Below are 26,980 nucleotides of genomic sequence, written 5' to 3' on the forward strand. Positions count from 1 at the left end.
TCTTCAGACAGGCAGTACATCTGTCTGGAGGGCTGATGTACCTCCAGGCCTAGCACAGGGCCCAGCACACTGTGAGCACATGAATAAGTCATTGCTGGAGGGATAAGCACACTCTTAGAGGAGCAGCAGGGGAAGTTCCAGTAGTGACATAAGACGTTAACTATTGAAGGCCGACTATGTATCAAGCATTAGGCCAAGTCAGTCATTGGGGGGTACCTCAAACAAAGAGATTTTCTTAAATCCTTAGTTCCATGGGTACTTATTAAAAGTAAGGGGGTGGAGGAAATATATCTATTTGAATGTCTTTCTGAACACATAGGAAGACAGAGATACTAAGACACACAATACATGACAAGTGGCAAGTTCTAAGAGGAAAGATAAAGTACACAAGGGCAAGGGGGCTGAGACAGGGAGCACCGGCGCCAGGAGGAGGGGGCTTGCTGTACTAACAAGGGCCAGACAAGGCAGAGTGCCTAAGGCTGCGGATTGGAATCAAGACCCGTAGGGGTCAGGGCGGTGGCAGGTGGCAGGTGGGTGCAGAACGAAGAGAAAGCATCAGCGTTCCGGGCTGGAGGGAATGGGCTGCAGGAGGAGAAAGTAGAAAAAGAGGAGGCCGAGCGGGTGAGGACACATCAGGGAGCGCAGTGTCCTCAGAGTGTGGACACCACCCACATCGGGGACCTCACCTGGGAACTTGGAAATGCTCGTTCTCGGGCCTGCCCTCAGACCTACTGAATCAGAAACGCTTTGGAAGGACAAGCCTCCTAGCGACTGTGGAGCGCGATAAAGTTGGAGGGCCCTGGACTAGGATCTTCCGCGTTAAGACCCGAGTTACCATTCCTCTCTTCATCCACCTGGTCACGGTCCTCTTGATTCTACCAGCCGGGCAGGGGACCCACCTAGCGCTCTGAGGATTTGCCCAGAGCCACGTCCCGCCAGGTCCTCCCAGGCCCGCCACCCCGCGCCCCCACCCCGTCTGCAGCCTGCAGCGGTCTCCCGCAAGCCACCCGGGCGTCCCGGGACCGCGCCACCGCACCGCAGCCTAGGGGCCAGACGCCCGGGGCGGCAGGTGCAAAGGCGGAGGGTGGCGGCGTCCGCCGAGAACCGCAGGGGTGCGACCCGTCCTCCTGGGGCCGCTTGCCCACACCGGACGCGCTCGGCCACCCAGAACCCGGGGGGTTTCCGCGGCCTGGGATCGGGATGGGCCGCCGCTTCCCCGGAGAGCGCTGATGCAGAGCCAGGTTGGGGCGGCCGGCCCGGCCAGCGCCCTCTAGGCAGCGGAAGTGGAGCTTGCTTTACATCCGTCCTCCCCGCCTCGCAGAGTTGGGAGAAGGAAGGTTGGGGGGTGTGGAAAAAATAAAAGGAAAAGTCCTTGCACCATGTAGAGCAGCGCCCCCAGCCCTGGCACCGCAGCCGGCCGGGGACCTCTCAGTCTGCGGCCATGAACGCAAGCGGCGAGGGCGAGAGCTTCCCCGGCTCCGTGCAAAGTAAGTGCTTTTCCGGGCGCAGTGCGCGCTCCAGGGCCCAGTGCGCGCTCCGGGGCCCGGGCCCAAGCACGTCAGCGACGCAGCCACCAGGCCCGGGGCCCCGAAATCGGGGTGACGGCGGCGAGCCGCGTCTCGGGGAGCCGGCGGGCGCGGTGCAGGGGGCGCCCGACTGGGCTTGGGGTGGGGGCTCGCCCGAGCTGGAGCCAGACTGGGGGAGCCCTCCTGCGCTGCGAGACCCCCGGGAAGGGAGCGTGGGGGAGGGCGTGCGGCTCAGACAATCGCACCTCTCGGTGCATTCCCGCCCCGCCAGGCGGAGTTTGGGACTCGGGGAAGGAAGAGGGGAACCCGGGTAACCAGGGCAACCCTGATGGGGAAACTTCTGCCTCGATGGCTCAAATTTGGATTCTGGGAATTGGAGAGTCTCACGAGGTCTTGAGGGCGCATTGCAAAGCCTTTTCCACATTAAAGGTGGGGATTTGAATGGGAAACGGGCAGGGGTCGCTGTTTTTGAGTTTGGGGTTCCTTTTTATTATCCTGTTGAGGACGTCAACCTTTTTAAGTCCCCAGTATTGCCCGATGCTTTGTTTCCCAAAGTGTGGTCCAGGGGCTGAACTCAAACCAACCACCTGGGAGCGAGAGTGCGTATTTAAAAGGAGCTTTCTGCGCCCCACCCAGCTGATCTCGGGGTGGGGCCAGTGATCTGTACCAGCTGTCTGGGTGATTCTGAAGCACAGGAAGTTTTGAGAACCCTGGCCTGGCGCAAGGGTTTGCAGACACCTGGCACATAGTAAGTGCTCAACTTGTTGGCCGTTACAGTTTGGGAGACATTGACTCTCAAACTTGGCTGGGTATTTTCTGCATAATTTATGAAAAGAACAGATTTCCCTAAACCCCAACCCCTCACTCCCAGACCATTATAACTCAGTATCTCCTAAGTGGGGTTCAGTTATGTCCATGTTTGAAGAGTAATGACCCCACCAGGTCACAGGCTTGGGGAGAGGGGGTGCTGGCCTTTTACCAGCACCATCTCATTTAATCTTCCCAACAACCCTAGTAAGTGGAAAGATCTCTTCTCTCCATTTTGTAGAAAAGCCAAGTCCAAAGTCACTTTGGTAAGTGAGAGTGTCAAGATTCTAATTACGGTCTAGTTCATTCCTTGTGCACTTCCACATGCCAGCAACATTGTTTGGTATTCAAACTCCTTTATCCTGGGGATCAGCCCTGCTCCATCATTAAGGAATCCTCAGCAGTGCAAGTCACTGTGTTTCTCCAGTCCTTGTTCACCTGTTAGTCCCATGCAGGTGATTCAGTAGCTGCAGGGAGACTGTTTCCTTCCTTCCAGCCACTGATTTCAAAGGACTTCAGTGCATAGGGCCCTCTGCAAGATGACTGATGTCACCATGCTCAGCAGTCTCTCTCCTGAGCAAGTCAGCCAAATTGTGTTTCTGCACAGAGACTTGTTATCTTAGACATGGAGAAAATTAGACATCATGTAAATATCTTATTTTCAGAAAATTATAGTGCATGGATACCAGTCATCTATGCACAAAGGTAGTCTTGTACTATTTAACTTGGGGAAAGTGAAAATAATGTAAATACCTTATTTTTGCAGAGATTATATACTGCACAGGCACCGTGGAATAATGTGTTGCCATTAAGTAATTATACCTATAAAGAGATTATTATGGTATAGCACCATGTTAATGTAATATCATGTAAGAAGTTCTGTAATACATTAGTTCTATAATATATCATGATCATGTGCAATTTTTAATTGTAAATATATTTGTAATGTTCATGGGTGATACAAATGGAAAAAATATGCTTCTTTATGTTTCTTCCAAATCTTCTTTTATAAACATGAGTTTTCTCATAATAATGCAAAGAAAATTTTTAAATAAAAATTGAGATTCTCATATTAGGGACATTAATTATATACCTTATCTAACAAATATTTAGATAGTACTTTCTAATATAGGGCCATATAATACTGTGTTAATATTTGCTAAATGCTTTGCAAATAGTAACACAGTATTAACTCTTGGTATTACTATGGTAAAGAAGCAATGCCCCTGTCATTTAGGAATGAATTTTGGCTACAAGTAACAGAAACTTGAAGTACCCTGGCCTAACAAGAAGTCTGGGATTAGTTGAGTCTAGGACCAAATTAGGGGACCAGTGAAGTAAGAGCCAAAGTCAATAAGAATCTTAGCATTTTCCTCATATTTACAAGATGGCTGCAGAAGCCCCAACTACACATCTACATTGAAAGCCAAAAGAAGAGGGAACAGTGCCAATTTTTCTGCACCCTTTTTATCATGAATGCTAACTGTTCCCCAGAAACTCTTCCAGCTGTGTGCTGGAAGGGCTCAACAAATATGTAGGGGACCAAGATTATTTTGGCTAATGGTTCTTATGGTGGTGGTTGTTTGGGTATGTGGGAGGACTGATTTTCATAATAACCATTTAGTTGGGATAGGAGGTGGCTGCTGCTTCCTGCAAAGTGTCCGGCAGCCCTACACATCAAAGAATGTCCTTGCAGAAAGGCACCCGGGGCAACAGGTCATCCTGAGCCATCCCTTGGATCTGGGTAACAGTGGCTAGGACAGCTGGGATTCTATTTGCAAGAAAGAAGAAGGGTTTGAGGATATCGGCCTGGCACCTGGCCAGGTCTGCCACGCTGCCCCTTTTCCTACCAGGAATCAGGTTTGCAATGTAATTTAAAGCTGTTTGGAATTAATCGGTGACTTTCCCCTTTGTCCCATGGAGTTCCAGGCAGCACAACCGTGCTGGTTGAACTGACCCCGGACATCCACATCTGCGGCATCTGCAAGCAGCAGTTTAACAACCTAGATGCCTTTGTAGCTCACAAGCAGAGCGGCTGCCAGCTGACCAGCGCGGCGGGAACGGCCCCCGGCACAGTCCAGTTTGTATCGGAGGAAACGGTGCCTGCCACCCAGACTCAGACCACCACCAGAACCATCACTTCAGAGACCCAGACGATCACAGGTACGGCTGGGGGACTCTGGGCTAGGGGTGGCCTGGCCACCTCCCTTCCTGGAACTTGTTAAAAATACCTTGCTGGGGCCCAACCCCTGGGGTGGTAGATTCATTATTTTTAACAAGCTCCACTGGGAAGCCAGCTGCCCAGCCAGGTTTGGGAGCTGCTAGGTTAAAGCAGTAAGTGTTAGCAGTTAGAAACGTTGTCACATGTTAAGCAAGACAGACAAAAAACAGGTTTCAAAACCAAAACTATATACTAAGAAAAAGGTACTTGCAGAAAATATGTCACAGCGAAATAAGTGGTTTTCTTTGACAGTGGGTGTACATGTATAAGCCCTGAGCTTGCATTACTTGAGTGAAGGAAGGAAAAACATATTGTTTTTGTTTTTTTGCATTTTAATATGCAAACAGGCATCAGTGTCTCCCTTTCTTGTGCTACAGACTAAGAAAACAGAAAAGCCCATCCCTGCCCTCCATTGCGTCCACTCTGCCAAAACAAACTACAGACTGGTCAAAAATTTAAATGTACAAAGTGAAGCTGGGCACAGTGGCACGTGCCTGTAATCCCAGTGGCCCAGGAGGCTGAGGCAGGAAGATCCCAAGTTCAAAGCCAGCCTCAGCAATTTAGCAAGGCCCTAAGCAACTCAGCAAGACCCTATCTCAAAATAAAATATAAAAAGGGCTGGGATATGACTCTGTGGTTACATGTCCCTGGGTTCAATACCTGGTACCAAAATAAACAAACCAACAAACAACATGAAACTACTAAAGTAAATATAATACACACAGAGATACACATACACACCCGTACATGGACCTATAATCCCGTACTTAGATTTATCATCTATCTAATCTGTCTTAAGGAACCAGACAGAAAGAGTTTAAAGCAAGCCATTAATGAGATACTTACAAACAACTGTGGGTCCTGTAGGGAAATGGAGAAGGCATTAGTTAAAGGCATTCAAATACAAATTGAAAAATATATTAATGGGCTTCACCAAGAAGGCAGGTTGTGGACCACCCCCCAAGAAGGAAGAGTCCTAAGTCTGATTGGAAATGAGGTTACAGCTTTCCCAAAGTAAAAAAACGAGTCTAAAGATGAACAAACAACCTGGAAAAAAAATTTACAGCATGTGTGACTAAGACCCAGCATCCTTCCTAGACAAAGAGCCCCGAGACCCGGTCACTTCAGAGTCAAAGGACAAATAGATGAGGGAGGGAGGGGCAGCAGTGTGTGCTCTGGGGAGGTAAATTCATAAAACCTGGGCAATTTTGATATCCTTGGGATTTTCCACCTTCAATCTCTCCGTTTTATGATCTACCTAAACGCATTGACTCGTGAGCCTAGGCCAGGTATTGGTCCTGTAAGGGGGTGCTCAGGTACAGTAGGTACCACTGAGAAAGGGGGGAGCTTTGGCGCGGATGTGAGAGTCAGAGTAGAGGTCGCAGTGCAATGTGACTTAGCCTAGGAAAGGGGAGCCAGGCCTGTGTGCAGACATAAAAAGATTCTCGAGGTTAGTGCAAAAAAAAAAAACTCTGCATTTGTGTCATGTCGCACTGTACTCAAGGGAAGCTTCTGGAATGGGGATGAGACAGGTGCCGTGAATGAGATAGCAAGGCTGCATGGGAGGCACTGGAATGTCGCAGGGACTGTGGTCTCGGGGACTGTGGTCATGGGGGATCACACAGGGCTCCTCCCCAAGTGCAGCAGCTCTTTGAATCCAGGTGGTTAAACATCTAGATTTTTCAGAAAAATTGAAAAATGTGAAATTTCTCAATTTTAAAACTCTGTTGGCCAAACAGATTACATCAACAAGGCTAAGTCAGCCCACAAGCTATTCTAGCTTTTTCTAAATGTTTAGCAAAGAGATCACCTGGAGTCAAGGGGAGGAGCATTTGAAAGTAGGGGAACCAACTTTCACTGATGAGCTGTACCATGGTGTGATGTTGAAAGCTTTTGTCAATTAGCAATATTTTGTGAATCCAAAATAATGTTTCTTTTTTTTTTTTTTTTGAACCATAGATTGAACCCAGGAGTACTTAACCACTGAGCAACATCCCACCCTTTTTTATATTTTACTTAGAGACGGTCTCACTGAGTTGCTTAGGGCCTCACTAACTTGGTAAGGCTGGCTTTGAACTTGGGGTCCTCCTGCCTCAGCCTCCCAAGCCTCTAGGGTTACGGGCCTGCACTACTAACACATCAAAATAATGTTTCCAGTGAGTTTTTAAGACATGAAAATAATCACCTCAAAAACCTTCATTAAAGAAACTTGAGGTCACCCCACTCTCTCCAGAGTTTAATTCTCATTCTCAAGGAAGTGACCAAGAAAATGTGAAAGCTCGAGTGTGGTGTGGTGGTGCACACCTGTAATCCCAGCAGCTTGGGAGACTGAGGCAGGAGGATCATGAGTTCAAAGCCAGCCTCAGCAAAGGTGAGGCCCTAAGCAACTCAGTGAGACCCTGTCTCTAAATAAAATTCAAAATAGGGCTAGGGAGGTGGCTCAGTGGTCAAGTGCCCCTGAGTTCAATCTCCAGAATCAAGAAAAAAGAAAATGTGAAAGCTAGAAATCACCTTGGAGATGAGCCAGGTGCTTCTTATTTTCACAGTGGAAAAAAAAAAAAAATCAAGCAACTGTGCGTGTGGGGAAGAGGCAGGACCACTGTCCCCCACCGTCTCAGTCCTGGGACGCGAGTGTGTTCCCCTTCCTCTAGTGTTCTTCTTCTTGAAGGGTCAGTGCTTTTCCTGTCCTCAAAAGCCCAGTCCCAGTAACGCACATGCGTGTGCGACATGTGTGAACCCAGTCTGCCACTCGATGGCCCTCACCTGTGGGCCGGTCACTTCCTGTCTCGCTCACTGCCATCCGTCAGAAGAGGGGCAAGACCTGATGGGCCACTGTGAGGCTTCTGTAAGGGTTCACATGAAGGGCCAGGACCAAGTCAGTGGGTTCGGTGACCACTCTCACTGATGCAGACATCCGTGAAGGGACAGTGCCACCACCCTGCGTCTCTTCTCCACCTGGCTCAGCGGCTCCTCCCATTGTGTCTGCTCCGGGGCCAGCTACTCAAGCAGCGTGCTGCTGTCTTTTCCCTAGAAGGTTTTCTGGGCTCCACTCCCTCAAGTTGGGGCTTCAGGGTTCCATTATCTAGCAGTCCCAGCCCCTACCTGTGGACCAGGATCCCCAGGGAGCTTGTTAGAGGTGCCAGTGCCTGGCTTCACTCCTGAATGAGACACTCGGGCATCTGTATTCTTAACAAGCTCCCCGGGGAGCCAGGTCTCAGCCAGGTTGCAGGGTCACTCACTGCCCAGGGCCACAGTCTGACCCCTGCACAGCCATTGCTGGTAATCCTCATCTGCTCCCAGACTGCTCTGTCCTTGATGGAGCCAAACCCCTCCTCCCTTGGCTCCCACTTCTCCCTGTGCCATAGTTGAATATGAAGTAAAACTGATTCTCTGCCTTCTAGCTTCGAAAGCTGTCTGTTGTTTCACATATGATTTAATAACTTGCACCTAGGAGAAATAAAAATATATGTTGATGCCGGTGAACAAAAAACTACCGACCCACATGCATTTTCTAAGTTCACTGCTTAAAATCGTGGGGCTCTGTCATCAGATCCCTGAGGTGTTGGGGTTTTTGCTTTGGAGGGAGGGGGTTGTTTTTTGTGTCTTTTTTGCAGAGTTGGGGGTGGAACCCAGGGCCTGGCACATGCTAGGCAAGTGCTCTCCCACGGAGCCAGGCTTCCAGCCCAGGTTCCTGAGTTTGGATCTTGACTGCCTAGATCCTTAGGAGCCTTCTAACCAGGGCAAATCCCAAGAGTCCTCAGTGTCTCATTTTAAATGTCCATAATAAATGGAAAGACAACAGGGTCTGTTAGTTTAAGAGTCTGGAGTTCTGAGACAGACTGCCTCAGCACAAATCCTGGCTGTACCATTTGCCAACCATGTCACCTTGGGCAGGGACCTCACAGGACTATGCCTCCATTTCTCCCCCTCTCAGGCTGCAGGGGTCCTACGAGGAAGACACTTCTAGCTGTCAGTGTTGCCTCTTGTACTCACCAATCAGGAGGCTAGGAGATTTAACTGAAAAATGTTAGCACAGACAGAGGAACGGTCTTTCCCACCTCTTCTGCCTAATTTCTTCTCTTCAGGTCCAAGTTTAAAAATTTCCTCCACCTAGAAGCCAGCCCTCGTACACCTGAGGTTAGGTATCTCACCTGTTTTTTCTCTGTGCATTCATCACAGGTGTGAGTAATTAGTTACTTGATGATAAAAGCTGAAGGGGTCAGGCAATGGCCAGGTGTGCAGCAGCCCAGCAGCTGATCAAGAGGGAAGAGCAGCCGGCACCAGCCAGCAGCCAGTCCCTGCAAGGTCCAGGTGTGGCCAGGAGCTGGCCTGGTTCTCACTGGTCCACCATGTCCTTTTCCTGTTGAACATAAACAGTTTCACAGAACATCAGCATCAGACCAAGACATGTTGTGACTATTTTGGAGCAGGACCAGAACAAGACCACTCTGCCACTGTGGCTGAGTTCAGAAAAAACAAAACAAAACAGGAACATTGTCCAAGCCTCCCTTCTTTACCTATTAAGAGCTTTAGCTGTTTTCTGGTCGTTTCTCCCTCTCAATGCTGTTCATTAAGATGCAAATCACAGAGTCACCCTTGCTTGCTGATAGCTTCCGGTGCAGGTTTTCCCCACACATACATCTAACATGGTGGAGGTTTCCTCACTGCAACCAGGGGTGTGTCCCTCGTGATCTTTGGCCAGAGGATATCAACATAAGGAAGGCCCAGCCACATAATTGATTTTGAAAGCCTTAGGACAAAATCTGAAGGCCCATCTTGGCTTATGAGCCCCAAATTAGTGGTTCTAGGCTTAAATCTCCCTACAAGCAGGGACCTAGTCAGTCTTGTTTTCCTGTCCCCAGCAGCAGGCCTGGCACATCTTGGGCACTTAACAGAATAGCCCTTGAATGAGGGCAGGAGGGGGCAGAGGGAAGGATCAAGCCTGTTAATGTGCATGAAGCACAGGACATAGCCTGGGCCCATCAGGAGGGGAGCTTCAGCATGGTCTTGTGCCAGGTGCTTGGGCTGAGATCCTAGGGGTGCACCTTGCCCCTGGAGAGGCCAAGCCCCTTGGAGAAGGGAGGAGGACTTAGTCATAGGACATACAACCCCAGCAAGTGCTGCCTTAAAGGTGCAAAGAAGTAATAGTACATCAGTCCTGAGCAGGAAGTGAAGGGGTGGAGGGGTGTGTGAATAAGACCAAATGTGTAACAGACCTTTGGGAGGAAGGTGATGGGAAGGTAACACTTCTTCATGGTCTGCTGGTGGAGAAACTTGGAGTAAGATTTGGAAGCAGGGGCAAGAGAGAAATAATTCAGGGCATAGGTATGTAGCAAAAGCCATGCTTTCACTCTGGCCTTATTTCTGAAAGTTGCTGAGCATATGAATAATTTAATAAGACAAACTGTGCAGGGATTGCCCGGAGGACCTGGCAATAATAATAATTCTAATGCAGTGCTAGTTTGTGTGCCATGCACTTTTCTAAGTACTTCAAATGAAGTAATTTTTCACAACCATAAATTAGGTACTAATAATGATTACCACCCATTAATGAACCTGAGGCATAGGGCATTATATAACTTGTCCAAGAAGGGTGTGGTGGTGCATGCCTCTAATCCCAGCAACTCAGGAGACTGAAGCAGGAGGATTGAAAGTTTGAGGCCAGCCTGGGCAATTTAGCAAAACTCTCTCACTTGTTTTTTTTTTTTTTTAAGGGCTGGGTTGTAGCTCAGTGGTGGCATGTCTCCTGGGTTCAGTCCCCAATACTGTAAGTAAATAAATAAATAAGTCACTTGTCCAAAATGACAGGGACAGAAAATGATAGGACTGGATCTCAGACCCATGGTATCTGGCTGTATAACCTGTGCTTTCAAGGGTTAAGGGAAGCCTCGCTGCAGTGTTGCTCAGGCTAATTGTTTGTAGCGACCACTGGAGGTTTTGATGAAATGCAGACTCCTGATCCTCATGGGTTTCGGGGATTCCTAGGACACTGAACCAGCTCAGGAGTTCACATGCTTTCTGATGCTCTTCAACCCACAAAATTAAAAGCAGGATGAACAGTGGAGACGTTTCCCACATCCGGAAGAACAGGAAAGGCCGATCCAAGGGGGCCCTGGGGCTCATTGGTGGCACGTTCTTTTCATTTTCTTGTCCTTGGCAATGGGCATTTATCCTGTTCTTGCCCCTTGTGGCCACAGATGGCTGTTCCTGCTTTAGACTTCAGATCTCCTCCCAGACACTTCCACAGACAAGAGAGGAGCAGCTTACCTTTATAAGGGAGGAAACTCCTGATGCGCCCCAGGAACTCCTCATACCACCCTCCAACACTGGGACATGTGGAAATGCCCAGTCACACAGTAATGGAGGTAGCAAGGGGCAAAGAAGAGGGGCTCAGCAGGGAAATTCCAAACCCAGGGCCCCTCCGCAGAGCCTCACTCCTACCGCAGCCCCGTTAAATAGATTAGAGCAGTGTGCCAGAGAATTACCTGAAAAACTTGTGAAAAATACACCGATAGATATCTCTCCCTACAGACTTCACCCTAGATCTCTGCATGGGCATCTCTGGTGTGTGATCAGGTTGAGAACCACCGGACCAGGAGAGGGGGGAGTAAGGAGGGACAGCCAGCACCTCCAAGTGCCCCACAGATCTGAGGAATAACGAAATGGAACACAAGGAGGAGAAGGAAGAAAGGGGGGGGGGAAGGAATCATTATTCTTAGCCTTTTTTGTTTGTTTTGTGTTTTTCCTGTTTGCTGAGTTCCCATCCTAGTACAGGTTAATTTTCTGTCCCTGGAACTCTTTGCCCAGCACAGCCTCCTGCCTTGGTACAGTCTAAGCCAAAGGGGAAACTATATAGAAGGATGGGAAATGATGGAGAATTGAGGTCAGAGACTAACTGGGTCTCAAAAACGCGATTGAACTAGAAGCTAGACGTGTGTTAGGGCTTCCTGGACCCTCACAGTTTAGAGGCTGGATCTCAGGGCCCGTCCAGACCTACTGAATCTGACTTCGTTGTAGCCAAATCCCGGGATGGCACGTGCGCACATGGCCTCTGGCGGGTGCCCTGTGTCAGTTCCCGAGGTTTAGGCCTTGAAACCGGGTGCTGGATTCCAGGGCAGCACGTCTGATTGGCCCAGCTGCCATCAGGTGTCTGCAGCTGAGCCAATCAGCGATGGGCAGGGGGGAGTGGTCAGGGGCCCCACCCAGAGGCAGAGGCTCACTCCTGGGATCCAGACAGACCCAGAGGTGCCCAGCTGCAGAGAAGCTAGGGTTACATTAAAAATCCTAGAGAAGTGCTATTTATAAAAATAGATAACTAGATGCCCAGCATTTTGGTACATTCCTATAATCCCAGGCTGAGGCAGGAGGATTGCAAGTTCAAAGCCAGCCTCAGCAATTTAGCGAGGCCCTAAGCAACTTAGCGAGGCCCTGTCTCAAAATAAAAATATTTTTAAAAAGGGCTGGGAATGTGGCTCGGTAGTTAAGTGCCCCTAGGACACTAGTTCAATCCCTAGTACCAAATAAATAGATAAACACCTAGAAGCCTCTTCAATTTCCAGGAAAGAAAAATGGTTAATCATGTCTAAACAACAACTGATTAAAATAATTATTTTATTTTAAAATAATGAAATATTATGTTGCCCTTAGAAATTATATATTGGATAAATGATAACATGGCAAATGCTTTGGTGACAAACTTGTATAATTGTTTAGCAAAAAAAAAACAAAAGAAGAATATAAAGTACTTTAAGCCATGATTCCAGTTTTATACTCCCAAAATCTGCATGCAAAGAATATGGTAGCCATTTAGTTGATCGTTAATTCAACAAAGGTTCTTTGAGACCCTGCCCTTCGCCAGGTTCTGTTTTAGACAGGGAGAGGGAGGACTACAAGGTTGTGTGTCTCATCCTACCAAATGGAAGGAAAGATGGTTATTAAATAGTTTCTCCTTTTTTTTTTTTTTTTGAGGGGGATTACTGGGGTACTTAAACACCAAGCCACATTCCCTGCTGTTTTTCCCAGGGCGGGGGTGGGGGGGGTGTAACCAGGGATTGAACTCAAGAGCCTTACTGAACCACATCCCCAGCCCTGTTTTGTATTTTATTTAGAGACAGGGTCTTACTGAGTTGCTTAGCCCCTCACTTTTGCTGAAGCTGGCTTTGAACTCTCAATCCTCCTGCCTTAGCCTCCCAAGCGGCTGGGATTACAGGCATGTGCCACTGCACCCAGTTTAGATAATAATTGAATTGCAGTAGAGCTAAGTGGTTTGGAGAGGCACAATCCGCAGTGAACACACATGATGTGTGTCACATATGATGAGAGCAATCCGGCCATTTTTCTATCTTCTTGTACTTTCCAAATTTGCCAACAATTAGTGTTCACTTTTATTTTGCAAAAATAATAAGACTTATAATTTTTAAAAAGAGAAAAGGATTTTTAATGGAGTTTCCTTTTTCAAATATTTTTTAGTTGTAGATGGACACAATACATTTATTTATTAACCTTTATGTGGTGCTGAGGATCAAACCCAGGGCCTCACACATGCTAGGTGAGCCACAACTCCAGCCCCTTTAATGGAGCTTTTTAATTGAAGAAGAGAAGAGGAAACGGGTTGACTTTGGAGATGTGAGAGCAGTCTTCAGACAGTGGAAGGGTGACATGTGGAAAAGGAGGTGGGCACATGAGCCCATCCACTGAGGGCACTTAGTGAGAAGGAGCTAAGGATTTCGATTCCCTCTGGAATCCACATGGCAGGCTTACGTTTTAAGCAAATGTATGACCAAATAACTAAAGGCGCAGGATTTCCCTGCTACAAACCAGGGCTAAATGTGACAGCCTCTCAGACTCACCTGACCACACAGGAAAGCCAGGGACATCCCCAGGAAGCAACAATCAAACCAAAAGCCCCCGCAAGTGTGTGAGACTCAGCTGCAGGGCCAGGAGATCTTCTCTCATTGAGCAGGGACTTGATTTTAAGGGCCAAGCTAGGGGGGGGGGGGTGAGTCATAGTGGACCTTGCTATCCCCCTTGGCAGATCTGGGGCTGTCCCTGCTGCCTTCACTGCTGCTTGGTGGCCTGAGATTCCCCAAGGCTACTGCCACTCCGTCTGTAAAACCTAAATGCAGGACCAGTGAATGATGATCTGTTATTGCATCAAGTTTCAGCAATATCAGCTGATAACTGAGTGTTCCCGCTCAGGACGTCTTAACCTCCTTGAGTCTTTACTAGAACAGTAAGCTCTCAGCTCTGTGGTCTCCACTTTACAATTTGACTGACCCAAAGTAACCCTGAGGAGTAGAGAAGTGACTTGGTCAAGGCCCCAGAGCTGGTGAATGTGGAGAAGTTGGTTCCAGGTCAGTCTTACTTCTGACCACCCCCCCACACACCCCACTCCCCACACCCCACCCCACCCCCACACACACACTGACACCTGGGAATGGGTGGTGACTCCACCATCAAATCACATGCAAACACCCAAAGGGGTTGAGGGAGGCAGTTGGTCACCAGCAGTCCCTTGGTGTTCAAGGCCACAGGAAGGGTTTCCTGGGGTACCTCCGCAACAGGCGCCGTCCACAGAGGACCCTAGAGAGAAGCCAGGTTTGGAGGCATGACCCTGAGGATGCAGCCAGTTAGGCAAGCTGCCTATCTGTGTGACACTTACTGTCACCCACTGCCTCTGGGTTGCTGTGAAATTCCAGATGCCTTCAACAGAAGACCATTTTATTTATTTATTTTTTCTTATGTGGTGCTGAGAATTGAACCCAGTGCCTCACCCATGCTAGGCAAGCACTCTGCCACGGAGCCACAACCCCAGCCCCCAGAAGACTATCACCACAGTAATCATATGCCTCCTGTTTTGTGTGCAAATGGCCCCCAACGAGGCCTTCCTGGACCTCCCTGCCTCACGTTGCAAGTCCCAGCACCCCTGAGAGCGCCCTGCTTTGCATTTCTCCATGGCCTGTGGCACCTGTCGAGCCGTGTATTTCAGTTAGTTCTGGCCTGCACCAGTCCCAACTAGAATGTCACCTCCGTGAAGGCAGGTTGGTGTCCCTTTAGATCACTATTGTTTCTAGTACCTAGAACACTGCGTGGTGCACAGGAGGCACTTCATGAAACGGAGCTGAATAAATGAATGACGAGTAGCGAGATCCTAGCAGCTGCGGATGCCAACCCTGAGCCTCACAACAGCCCTGGGAGAGAGACAGGCCCTGGCCCCGTCCCCAGGTGAAGGCACTAAGGGAAGGTGACACTCGGCAGCCCCTGCTCCTGAGCAAAGACTTTCTGGTCCAGTGACTGTCTTCTTGGGTGACACATGTTACACCTGACTGGCCACACACCCAAAATGATCCCCGCAGGTGGGTGCTGATGCCCTTTGTTCTGTCACCTTCCCACCCACGATGCCTCCTGTGGCCCTGCGACAACCGAAGCCGAAACAGACACATGGAAATGTCAAGCTCCCGAGCAGCACAGGGAACAACAGAGTGACACGGCAGCCTGGGGACAACCTATGCCTGGGAGGGGCTTCAGATCCTCGGGAGCCCAGGCTGCCCCTGCTGGGACTTGTCCAGAGAGCAAAGCTGATGCTGGTGGCAGGGCAGCGCAGAGAGAGAGCCACCCGTTTCCAGAAACAGAAAGGGGCAGGCGGAGCCAGCACGTGTCGTCCAGGAGGGTTTTGAGGCCCCTGTGAGGTAGCCTGCCAGGAGGGCCAGCCCCACTCTGGGTGCCTCCCGCATGGGGGCCACCTGTTCAGGGAGTCCAGAGGTCCAGTACCTTTGGAAACCCCTCAGTCCCAGTTAGGGACAGTGGGCCACCTAGGTCATGACCACTTGAGGGGAGGGTTTGGTGCACTGGGCCCAAGTCCAGATCTGTTCAACTAGAGTAGCTGGTGCTTGTTGTAATTTAGCGGTGGCCACATCCTGATATCAAATTCTCTCATGAAGCTTTACATCCACCTCCTCAGGGGGGCGTGGGGATTATCCCTAAATATGAAATGGGTGAGGAAACTGAGGCTCAAAGGGAATTCATAACTGGCCTGAGGTCACACAGCAGCAGGCTGCTGTACAGGACCTGAATCAATTCAGAGGCCCCTTGGCACCCACCTGAGGCAGTGGTGGGCTAGGAGGCATTGGCCAGAAAGTATCCTTCTGTGCATGGGAACAAACGTGATCACAGTTGATCCCATTCTTGTCACCTCAGGCTTTTGCAACTGCTTGTCTTCAGTTTACCCACTGCATAAAATCTCTCCATGATGGTTCAGTTGTGGTGAGAAGCGCTGTTCCCAGCTGTGTACCCAGAAATGCCTGGAGACAGTAACAGGGTTGATCTGATATTAATGAAGCAAACGCTCCTGGGAAGAATGACTGAAGTTCCAGTTCTCCCAAAGCAGCAACCAGGGGAGCAGATTCCCTGTGTGTGTATGTGTGTGTGTGTGTGAGAGAGAGAGAGGGATGCTGGGGGTTGAACCCCAGGGCGCTTAGCCACTGAGCCATGTCCACATCCCCTTTTTTTGTTGTTGTTGTTTTGTTGTTTTTTTTTTTTTTCTGAGACAGGGTCTCACTAAGTTGTTGAGGCTGGCTTTGAATCTTTGAATCCTCCTGCCTCAGCCTTCCGAGCTGCTGGGATTACAGGTGTGCACCACTGTACCCAGCAAGATTCCCTCTAGACCAGGCCAGGTTAGCGTTTACTCTGAGATACTGGAATAGGGTGGTCTGTGCGGTGGCTTTCAAACTCGGGCATGTGACCAGAATCAGCCAGACAGCTGGTTAGAACACTAGGCACCTGTCACCCCCAGAGGGTCTTATTCAATGCCTCCGAGGTGCAGGCTGAGAATTTACCTTTGAAGCAAGTTCCCAGGTAGCTCCAGTGCTGCTGGCTTGGGACCACACTTTGAGAACCAAGCAGGGCACTTGAAAGCAGGCATGACCGGCAATAAATCCCAGGCTGTAAGTGAAAACCTCTCAGCCAGAGGCGGGTGCTGGCGCGTGCCTCAGAGAGGTCACGCGTCGCGATGGCAGCTTGTCAGGCTCTGTGGGCTGACTTTAACCCCCACGACATATTCCTTGAGAAGAATGGGAACCCTGGGTTTGCTCAGAGAGCAGGTGCTGTCAGAACCCAGGTGTTATTTGACAGGAACCAGCCTGTCAAATGGAGGAGTCAGGAACCGGGTTTCCTGTCAGATGTCAGAAGACTAAAGAACGCATTTAATATGAAATGAAATTTCCTAAGGAATGAGAAAGCATTGGGGCATAATGCATTTTATTGGCCACATTTTCATTGCTTATAAAATAAGAACATCAGGGCCGGGGCTGGGGCTCAGTGGTAGAGCGCTTGCCTAGCATGAATGAGGCACTGAGTTCCATCCCCAGCACCACATTAAAAAAGAAAAAAATTAAATAAAATAAGAACATCATCTAATCGAACATCTTAGATTCAAAGAAATACCGTGTTTGTATAAAGAGAATATGCAGTTAGCACCTTCAGCCTGTTATCAGGGAAGTTACTGCTTTGGGCAAGGCTAAAATCAATAGTGACGTTGGATCTACATGGAATTAAATAAGTATATTCTGTACATAAAACTGCAAAATTTTGAAGATGGTTCCTGGGTGCCTGGGGTTTGGAAAACCGTAGGATAGCAGCTCTTAGAATCACCATTAGGGCTTCTCAGCTTGATAATGTCCACCCACTGAGAAACCCACTATTTACTTATTCCTCTTCAAGGCCAAATCTTCATGTGACAGATTATAGTCTAATAAAGGAAAAAAAAATATTATGACATTGCCTATTTGTGCTCGCTCTCTTGCTCTCTCTCCTTTTGCCTAAAAACTTCAGCAAGAGGACAGGAATACTATATGTGGAAAATGTATGTTAAGAAGAATGTTATCAGAATAGTCTTACCCAGAGTCTTTCTATCAGTTCTTTTCTGGTAGTTTGTTAGGATTTTTTGTGATAAAGCTTACCAGCGCGCCTAGGGCATCTGCTGCATTTAGCATAAAACTTACCTGGTGTAAATTGTAGGAACACTTCTTCATTCGAGGGGTCTGGATCTGTTGCTTCAGAGCTGTCTCCCAGCATCTGACCCACTTACTTTCTCCTTCTGGTGACTGAATGGCTGCCACAGATCCAGGCATCCATCAGAAGCCCTGCAACAAATGTCCTCTAGTGTCTCATTGGCCTGAACTGGGTCATGGAATCGCCCTTAAACATCAAGGGAGACGGGGATGTTCGTTCTCTACAAAGGAAAAGGTCAGCAAAGGGAATGGCTGGTGGATATTTATATGATGAAAATTAATAACGACCATGTCTTTTTTTAGTTTCAGCTCCAGAATTTGTTTTTGAACATGGCTATCAAACTTATCTGCCCACGGAAAGCAACGAAAACCAAACGGCCACTGTCATCTCTCTCCCCACCAAGTCATCACGCACCAAAAAGCCTTCAACCCCACCTGCTCAGAAAAGGCTCAACTGTTGCTATCCAGGTATGGCCCCCACATGTTCTGCCTGTGTACAGGACGTGACATTCAGTCGGGGTCCAGGGCTCTTGACAGCTGGGTATGGACATGACACATACTGTCTGGCCTGAAAATCAGAGCCTCACCGCATGGACGTCACCACAGGCCCCTTCTCTCTCTGTCACTGGTATTGTGCCCAGGGGTACTAAGGCTTATAGCCACAGGCCTTCCGAAGGGAACTTGTGAGACTATACGATACTATGAATATTCTTCCTGCACTAATCCAGGGGGAAAAAAATGCTCTTTCTTTACTTTTGCTTAACTTTTTATTTGGGAATAATTTCAGGCTTACAGAAAAGTTACAAAAATAGTACAAAAATGTCCCTGTGTATACCTTTCATCTGGATTCCCCAGGATGCTAACATCTTCCACATTCATTTTTGCCATTCTTTCTAGATATATATCTATATATTTTTCCCCAAAGTCTCTTGAGAGTAAATTGTGACCTGAAGGTCTCTTGCCCTGAATACCTCTGTGTTTTCTAGAAGTAGGGCCTCCTTATATATATAACCACAGGACAATCATCAAAAGCAGGAAACTAACGTGTGTGTATGTGTGTGTGTGTGTGTGTGTGTGTGTGTGTGTGTGTGTGTAATCAAATTTACTGACCTTACTCAGATTTCGCTGTCCCACTCATGTCCTGCTTCAAAAGAAAAACACTTCCCTGCCTGGTCTGGTGTCTAACCCGTGACCGCATGTTTCATTTGGTTCTTCTGTGTCTTTAATTTCCTCTAAGCAGGAACAGTCAAGCCATTGTCTCCGAGGGGCTTGACGTTTTTTGAACAGTACAGGCCTGTCAGTTTGCAAAATGTGCCTGGACTTAGGTGTGTGTGGTGTCTCCTCAGGATTAAACTTGAGGCTCCACGGTTTGGGCAGGGGCCCCCAGAAGTGATGCCGTGCCCCTGGGGTGTCACCTAAGGGGCGAATGACATCCCTTTGTGCCCTTAACTGTGCTGCTAACCCACATGGCTTGGAGTAGGAAGTTTCTGCCAGTGTTCTCCACTCAAAAGTAACTGTGTTTTCCTTTGTAGTTAATATTTCCTTGTTTGTTTGTTTGTTTGTTTTTAGGTTGCCAATTCAAGACTGCCTATGGAATGAAGGATATGGAGCGGCATTTAAAAATTCACACAGGTAAGTCACGCGTCTTTGGCCTCTGTGTCCTAAATCCCTTTTTCTAAAGAGGAGAAAACGGTGAACATATAGAAAGAGAAAAATGAGCCGGATGAAGTGGTGCACACCTATAATCCCGGCTGCTTAGGAGGCCCGGCAGGAGATCTCAAGGCCTTGGCAACTTAGCGAAATCCTGTTGCAGAATTTTAAAAAAGTTTTTTAAAGGGGCTGGTGGTGTAGCTCAGTGATAGAGTGACCCTGGGTTCAATACCTAGGACACAAAAAGAAAGAGAGAGAGCAGGCCAGCAAGCAGGGAAGAGGAAAGTGGCTATTTCTGATCATTTTAATGTTCTTTAATACAGTTTGTCCTTCAGGATCTTCAGGGGAGTTGACCAGAATTTGAGAAGGTTCAAGTCCTTTACAAAAATGAGACTTGTAAAAATAGTAGTTTTATAGATGCCACAGGTGTATCTTTTCTTTTTTTTTCTTTTTGGTACAGGGGATTGAACTCAGGGGCACTCCACCACTGAGCCACATCCCCAGCCCTTTTTTTGTATTTTATTTAGAGACAGGGTCTCACTGAATTGCTTAGCATTTCACTTTTGCTGAGGCTGGCTTTGAACTCGAGATCCTCCTGTTTTGGCCTCCCGAACCGCTGGAATTACAGGCATGTGCCACTGTGCCTGGCCACACGGGCACATCTTACATATACTTTGGATCACTATAGATTACTCTCAACACTCAGTGCAATGTAAGTCCTATATAAATAGTTGTTGGCTGTATTTTTATTTGTACTTGTTTGTTGTTGTGGTTTATTTTTCGAATATTTTGGATTGGCAGTTGCTTGAATCCACAGATGCATCACCAGTAGAGACAGAAGCCGACCGTGTGTTATTTTTGTGTTTCCCAGATGTTTTGCATGGAGAAAGAATGGCTTCTAGGCGATTTTAAATGAAGGGTTAGATGTTCATGTTCAAAAGATTGTATTATACATGGTCAAAGAGTGTCAGTGTGTCTAGGTGAGGGACGCAGTGAATTTGACTTTATTTTCACTAGTTGTCCAGAGTCTGCAGTCGAGCCCAGCCTTGCAAGATGAAGCAGCCAACAGTTATTTTTTATATTCCTTGGCCGGAATGACTGAGAGCCTTATTGCACTGGGGTCACCATCCTATCTCATCTGCCCCACTGTGTCATGTCATTTAGATTCATTCTAATTATCCAGACCTTAATTTCATGTATTGGCAAGCATTTTCATGTGAGAAGCAATAAATCTTTCCATGTGGCCTTCAGAGGTTGAGGCTTCAGCCATCAAGCACAGCATATTTATCCTTGAAAGAGTTAAGGACCGTGATTCCTGGTGGCGACTGGGAGACCATTGTCAAAACAAATGAGAATGACTTAATTTCTGCAGATCTGCAGAGAACGCCCACATGCAGCCAGCCACATCTGTGTTTGGAGGGTGGTTCCTGATTAACTGAACTACCTCCATCATCGTCTTCAGCTCCAAGAATTGACTAGGTAGCGACCTTGCTAGTTTCCTCTGAGACAAGGGTGTGCTTAATAACCCCTGGGGACTGGTGGACAGCAACAGTCACAGGGCTCTTGCCCATAAAGCTGGCCAGAAGCCACCCGGATGCACCAATAAGCATCTGCCCCCTATTGCACACAGACAGAGCAGTGGCCACAGGGATTGCTGAGCAATTACTATTCCTGGATTTTTAAATTGACTGCTAAGGTTTTTAATAATAAAAATGATAATCTATAAGAAAATTTTAGAAGTATTTTTAAATCCCAAATGTTTGTTCTAAGATGATAGTGATCACTTTTGGCTAACTAACAACATAGTTCAGCACCTGGCTGTGTGGGACTTGGCCAAGTACATATTTGATACATATAGTAAAAAAAATGAAAAATCCCAACTCTCAGACTCTTCTAATCCTTTGACTCAACTGAACGAAATGGTTTACTATATCATTCTAAAGAATCGGCATGCCTAGCTGGGCGCGGTGACATATGCCTGTAATCTCAGCAGCTCAGGAGGCTGAGACAGGAAGATCACAAATTCAAAGCCAGCGTCAGCAAAAGCAAGGTGCTAAGCAACTCAGTGAGACCCTGTCTCTCAATAAAATACGAAATAGGGCTGAGGATGTGGCTCAGTGGCCAAGTGCTCCTGGGTTCAGTCCCTGGTACCCCCCCCCCAAAAAAAAAAAAAAAGATTTGGCATGCTTATGTGAAACTAAAAACATTCACATTTAAGTAGCACTGTATACAACTTGCTTCTTCGTTTGCTGCTGGACCTCTTCCTACATCAGCGTGTGAACATCTACTTCCTTCTCTTCAGTGGCCCCGTAGGGAGTTGATTTCAGTCACTGATGGCACATGTATAAAATACATATTTCTGGGCTGAGGTTGTGGCTCAGAGGTGGAGTGCTCACCTAGATTGTGTAAGGCAGTGGGTTCAATCCTCAGCACCACATAAAAATAAAATAAAGGTATTGTGTCCGCCTACAACTAAAAAATAAATGTTAAAAAAAAATAAAATAAATATTTCAGGTTCAAAATCATGTTGTGAATATTTAATGAGGTGAAAAAGAAGATGACCAAAATTACTTTAGGTACAAGAAAGTAGGCAATTGGGCATCACTGTAGCATGAGGCTAAATAAACAAGATGGTCCTGGGTTCTAATTCCAATTGTTAAGAGGATTAAATAAAATAATTCAGAGCTACAATACTGTTCAAAAATCTAAGCATTTAAATTAACGTCAGCCAAGAGAATTTTTTTGTGCCAAAAAAGCACACATGCACCAACAAACAATAATGATTAATCATCATCATCATCATCATCATCATCAAAAAATACACATCAAAAATGAGCAGTTGTTCACCACGACTGACATGTGTCAGGTTCAGATTAAGCTGCTGTAACAGAGAAACCCAAACACCAGCTCAAGCAGGACAGGGGTTTGTGCGTCTGTCACATAACCACCCACAGATAAGCGGGTAGGGTGGCCTCTCTGTCCCAGAAGGGCATGCAGGAACGGAAGTCCTTCTGTCCTTAGCTGCATTCTCCCACCATCTGTAGGGGCCCTGCCCGCATCTGCCTGCACTTGCTGACTCCGCAGGTGTCCCAGTTACAGTCGGTGATAAGGAGGAAAGTGCTTCCTTTCACAAAAGGGACACACGACTTTCCCGCCATTGCCTTAGACACAGAGCTGGGAAATGTCCTCTCTGGCTGGCCAGCCATGACCTCTGCTAAACCTTAGGGGTTTCAAATTTTAGGGTTTGTCTAGTGTGAAAAGAGAAAAGAGAATAAATACAGGGGACATGAGTTGTCCCCGCTCCCACACAGCTGGAGTCTGAATTTTTATTTTGTTTGCCTCCTGTTATTAATTGGGAATTCTCATTCATCATAGAAAGAAGTTTCCAATAAGCAAAAATAGAAGAAGAAACTGCCCCTCCACCACGGTGGCCCTTTGGGCACCCTCTAAGTGGCTTTGGGGTTTTCCAGATATCCTCAGGGAGTTGCGTAATTCCTCTTTTCCAAGGTGGCAGGAAATAAGCTGTTTCTTCTTTAATCTTCTTTCCTGCTGCCCTTGGTGTGTGTGTGAAGGAGACAAACCCCACAAGTGTGAAACGTGTGGCAAGTGCTTCAGCCGGAAGGACAAGCTGAAGACGCACACGCGGTGCCACACGGGCGTGAAGCCCTACAAGTGCAAGACGTGTGACTACGCGGCAGCCGACAGCAGCAGCCTCAACAAGCACCTGCGCATCCACTCAGACGAGCGGCCCTTCAAATGCCAGATCTGCCCCTACGCCAGCCGCAACTCGAGCCAGCTCACCGTGCACCTGCGCTCCCACACCGGTAAGTCCCGCCGCCGCCACGCTGCGCCTCGCCTCCCTGGCTGGCAGCGTTGGGCACCGCAGAGCCTCTGGTCACAGAGGAGAGGGGAGGTGTCCGATCACTTCCACTGTTGCAATTTTGCTTTTCTTCTGCCTAGAAGAGCCTTTCACAGTTAAATCAGGGAAATCGTCAAGTTTGCAACTTTACAGATATTTTTCTATAACATGACGTATTTGCAAGTAAAACATAATAATTGAGGAGGAATGCTAAATGAAATAGAGATATAAGCAATGGATACTTATAAACTTCTGGTTTATGGCCAGACATTTTGATAATGTTTAAATTTTCCTCTGAATAGTTCAGCACGAAGCAGCTGGATCAGCAAACACACCGGGTGGGATGTAGCTCAGTGCAATGTGAGAGGCCCTGGGTTCCATCCCCAGCGCTGCAAACACGTGCGCGCACATACACACACACACACACACACACACACACACACACACACCAGCACAGAAAAGTGAACTGTAGATGACTCAACAAGTTATTTTTCTTTCAGGGTGTGTATAAGCTAGCTGTTGATATACAATGATGCTGCATAACACAACCCAGTCTCAGTGGCTTCATATAGTAAATACTCATGACTCAGGTACTTCAGGTCAGCAGGGGGCTGCTGTGGATGTTGGCTCAGCTTAACCATGTGTATAGCAAAGGCTGTGTCCACAGACCTTGGCTGAGATCTGCTGGCTGCAGGCTACTGGCTGTCCTCTGGCCTTGGCTAGAATGACCTGACTTTGCTCCATGCATCTCTGATCCTCCTCCTAGGACTGTGGCTGACCTAGACTTGTCCTCACAGTGATGGTAGAGGGACTAGCAAGCAATCCTTTCTGGGTGAGGCCCTTTCAGGCCTCTGATTACACAAGTCTACTTATGTCACATTGGCTACAGCAGGCAAGCTACGTGCTTGGTCCTCGTGTCTGATGAGCTCACCCACAGTGAGAGGTTACCATAAGGTCACATGGCAAAGGTCAGGGACATGAGGAGGGTGAGGACTTGGGACCCTTGTGCAAATGCATTCCACCTTCATCCCCATCATCATTCACATCTCTCTCACAGGTAAAATGCATCCATACCCACCCCCAAAGACCCCACAAGTCTCATCCTGTCTTAGGGTCAGACTTGAAGGCCAGGGTTGTGTGGTCTCCAGCAGGTCAGGATATGGTTCCACTTCGTCTGGAAAGAGCCAAAATAAAGAGACTCCAGGTCCAGTGCCACACACCCAGCATGCAGGGGTCAGACAGCCAGGACAGCCACAGTTATCCTGCTGTTTGGGAGGGGGTGAATGGAGACCCCACCACCCACTGGTCCAGAGCACTTCTGAAACCCTCTGGGCAGATGCTCCCAGGTTCCCCCATTCAGGAGACAGGACAAGTTTCAAGATTAGGCCTTGGGTTAGCTGCCTGGTTCTTCCCTCTGCCTACTAAATCATCCTTCCCACTTGTGATAAGGGTTGGAAAACATCCTCCCAGGAGCTTCTCAGCCTGCTTCCTGCCCTCCAGAATTGGGGGGTCTTTTTTGCATTTTATGCTGGCCTAGGCTGGTGACGGTTTTGCTGGTAGAGCCATCTTAAAAACATGGTGGATTTCCTGTGTGCCTGTATGCCCGAAGCCACACACCTCTTCTGGAGTCTTGCCTCTTCGCGTGCCTCAGAGACTTCCTTCTTTAATGTCCCCCAGGTGCCGGAAAGCCTTCCGTCCAGCTAAGGGAACCACTTCGGAGTTTAACAGAATCCTACATCCAGACCCTTCGTTTCTCATTTGTCTTTTCTCTTAAGATCAGTTCCCTGAACAGGATCTTCATCTTACTTTGAAAATCTGGTTGGAGATGAAAAACTATATCCAGCAAATCTTTTAACTTATTCTATATTCCCTCTAAATTTTGCTTTAGACAATGAAAAGCTCTTTTTCAAGCTTTTCCTCCTCACAGTACCTAATCATAGGCAGCTTCTGAAACACTCTCCCTATTCTGTCTAGAATTTCTCTTTCTCAGAAAGCTCAAACTCACATGCCTTCTGCCCTCTAAGTTATCCCAGGTGGCAGTTTCACCAAATATTTGTCATGAAATGCTTGCCATTTAATGGGAATTGTCATCTTTCTAGTCTCCACCTGCAAATCAGTCCCCAAACCAGTGCTACATGTTTTGGTCCTCTGCTTTGGCAGTACCTCATTTCTAGATACTAAGATCTATATCTGTTTGTCACTATGATGCAACATATTAAAAAAAAAAAAAAGAAAGAAAGAAAGAAAGAAAAAATCTTCACCAAACCTATGTAGATACAACAATATGTCTTTTCTGTTGACATCTTTGGGATCAGCTGGGGACCACCAGGTAACTACTGACCTTGACTGGGCTCACAAGTCTGAGAATCTGCTGGCCATCGGCTGGTTGGCCACGACCCTTGGCTGGGGTAATTCATCTTTGTACTACTTGTCTGTTGTCGTCTTGGGATGAGAAGGCTAGGCCAGGACTGATCACCGCGTAGTAAAGACTGAGATACAAGCAAGCAAACTCCATAAGGCCATGTCAAGCCACTCCTTCTATCAAGTGTACTTAGGATACCATTGGCCAAATCCAGTGACATGGTTGAGCCCGCTACTGTGGGTGATGGCAAGCCACCCTGCCCGCAGTGGGAAAGTGCACAGAATCACATACACAGCAGAGGCCGTGGCCACAGGGGTGGGGGCTGGGGAGGGGGGGGACTTAGGGACACTTGTGTAAGCTATTAAGCAAGCTATGACATTAGCATAACTGATGCCCAACCGATTCTTCAGTATTCTCCCTCAGACTAAGCTAGAGAAAGTCAAGGATTTGTTTATGAAAGTGATTCCCTGCAACCTATAACGATGAATTTTCCACTCAGAGCAGTATGTTTTCTAAAAATTTAGGTGTATGCCATTTCTGCATTGTCTCCATGGAATGTTAATTTTTCTATTGTATAAATTGGTGACACTCGTAAAATTGTACATTAATAGGATTCTATTTTTACCTTTGAGTCGATTCAGGATACTAAATTATCAGTCATTTCAGTACCAACTTAAACTCAAGAAAGATTTTTCAGCTTGAACGTATCAGTGCCTTCTTCATTCAGCAACATCCCTTAAGCCCACGGTGTGCCAGAGCCCGAGGGGATTCCGGTAGTAGGTAGGAAAGTCAGTGGCTTTGAAGACCTTACAGTTCAGTGGTCCTGTCTGACCAGTACACTTCATTTAAGAAATAAGTTTGTTCTTCTAGAACAAAATACAATGACAGAAGAGTTTAGATCCTTTGCTTTTCAGGTCAGAAAGTGCTGTTACACTCTGCAACTTAGCTCTGAGATTTGCTCATCTGGTTTTTCTGGTTTTCGGTTCTTTTGATTGTTCAAGAAATGAAATGACTGTCACAGTAATATGAGCAGGGAGGTATCTAGAAAACTCTTGTAGAACATCCTGAGCAGGCGTTATTGCTCATGATTCTTTGTAGGAACCCATGAATAGAATTTAGGAGGTAGGCCCTTGAACTTGAATGTGAAAAACTTATTACTTCATTTTCGGAACATTTACTGGAAATAACTGTGTCCTTCAGTTATGAAAACAGGCAACCAGTCTGGTAACACAGCACATGAACTTATTGCCAGCAAAAATCACAGATGCTTTCATCACACTCGTGCATCTAGATGGAAATATCTTTAGCACACTTTTCTATTTAGAACTGTTGTTACAAGACCCGCCGCTAGCTCTTGTTATTGAATACATTGATAAAGCGTACACATTGCCACATCACAGAGTTTTTTCTTTTTTCTTTTAACATTTTCAGTAACTGTTTCAATCTAGTTGGCCTCTTTTGTCTTCCTGTTGTTTTTTAGTCTATTTTGGGCATGTAAAACATATTGTTAGAGGGGTTGTAAAGGCTTCACTAACCTGCCAAAAGGGG

General features: G+C 47.4%; 1 protein-coding gene across 5 annotated transcripts in view; it reads left to right on the forward strand.

Moving 5' to 3' along the window:
• Positions 1-1,270: 1,270 nt before the first annotated feature.
• Zfp64 (ZFP64 zinc finger protein) overlaps positions 1,271-26,980 on the forward strand; it is a 71,658-nt gene continuing 45,948 nt past the window's right edge. The window contains exons 1-5 of one of the 5 annotated variants that reach the window (XM_021726329.3): positions 1,274-1,487; positions 4,257-4,496; positions 17,865-18,029; positions 19,131-19,193; positions 22,784-23,035. In XM_021726329.3, the coding sequence (XP_021582004.2) occupies positions 1,442-1,487; positions 4,257-4,496; positions 17,865-18,029; positions 19,131-19,193; positions 22,784-23,035 (766 nt within the window). In that variant the 5' untranslated portion in view covers positions 1,274-1,441. Of the gene's footprint in view, positions 1,488-4,256; positions 4,497-17,864; positions 18,030-19,130; positions 19,194-22,783; positions 23,036-26,980 lie in introns of all 5 variants that reach the window. The other 4 variants (XM_078051899.1, XM_005325207.5, XM_078051901.1 and 1 more) reach the window with 4 other exon arrangements.

The sequence above is a fragment of the Ictidomys tridecemlineatus genome, chromosome 5, assembly GCF_052094955.1.
Source record: "Ictidomys tridecemlineatus isolate mIctTri1 chromosome 5, mIctTri1.hap1, whole genome shotgun sequence".
Lineage (NCBI taxonomy): Eukaryota > Metazoa > Chordata > Mammalia > Rodentia > Sciuridae > Ictidomys > Ictidomys tridecemlineatus.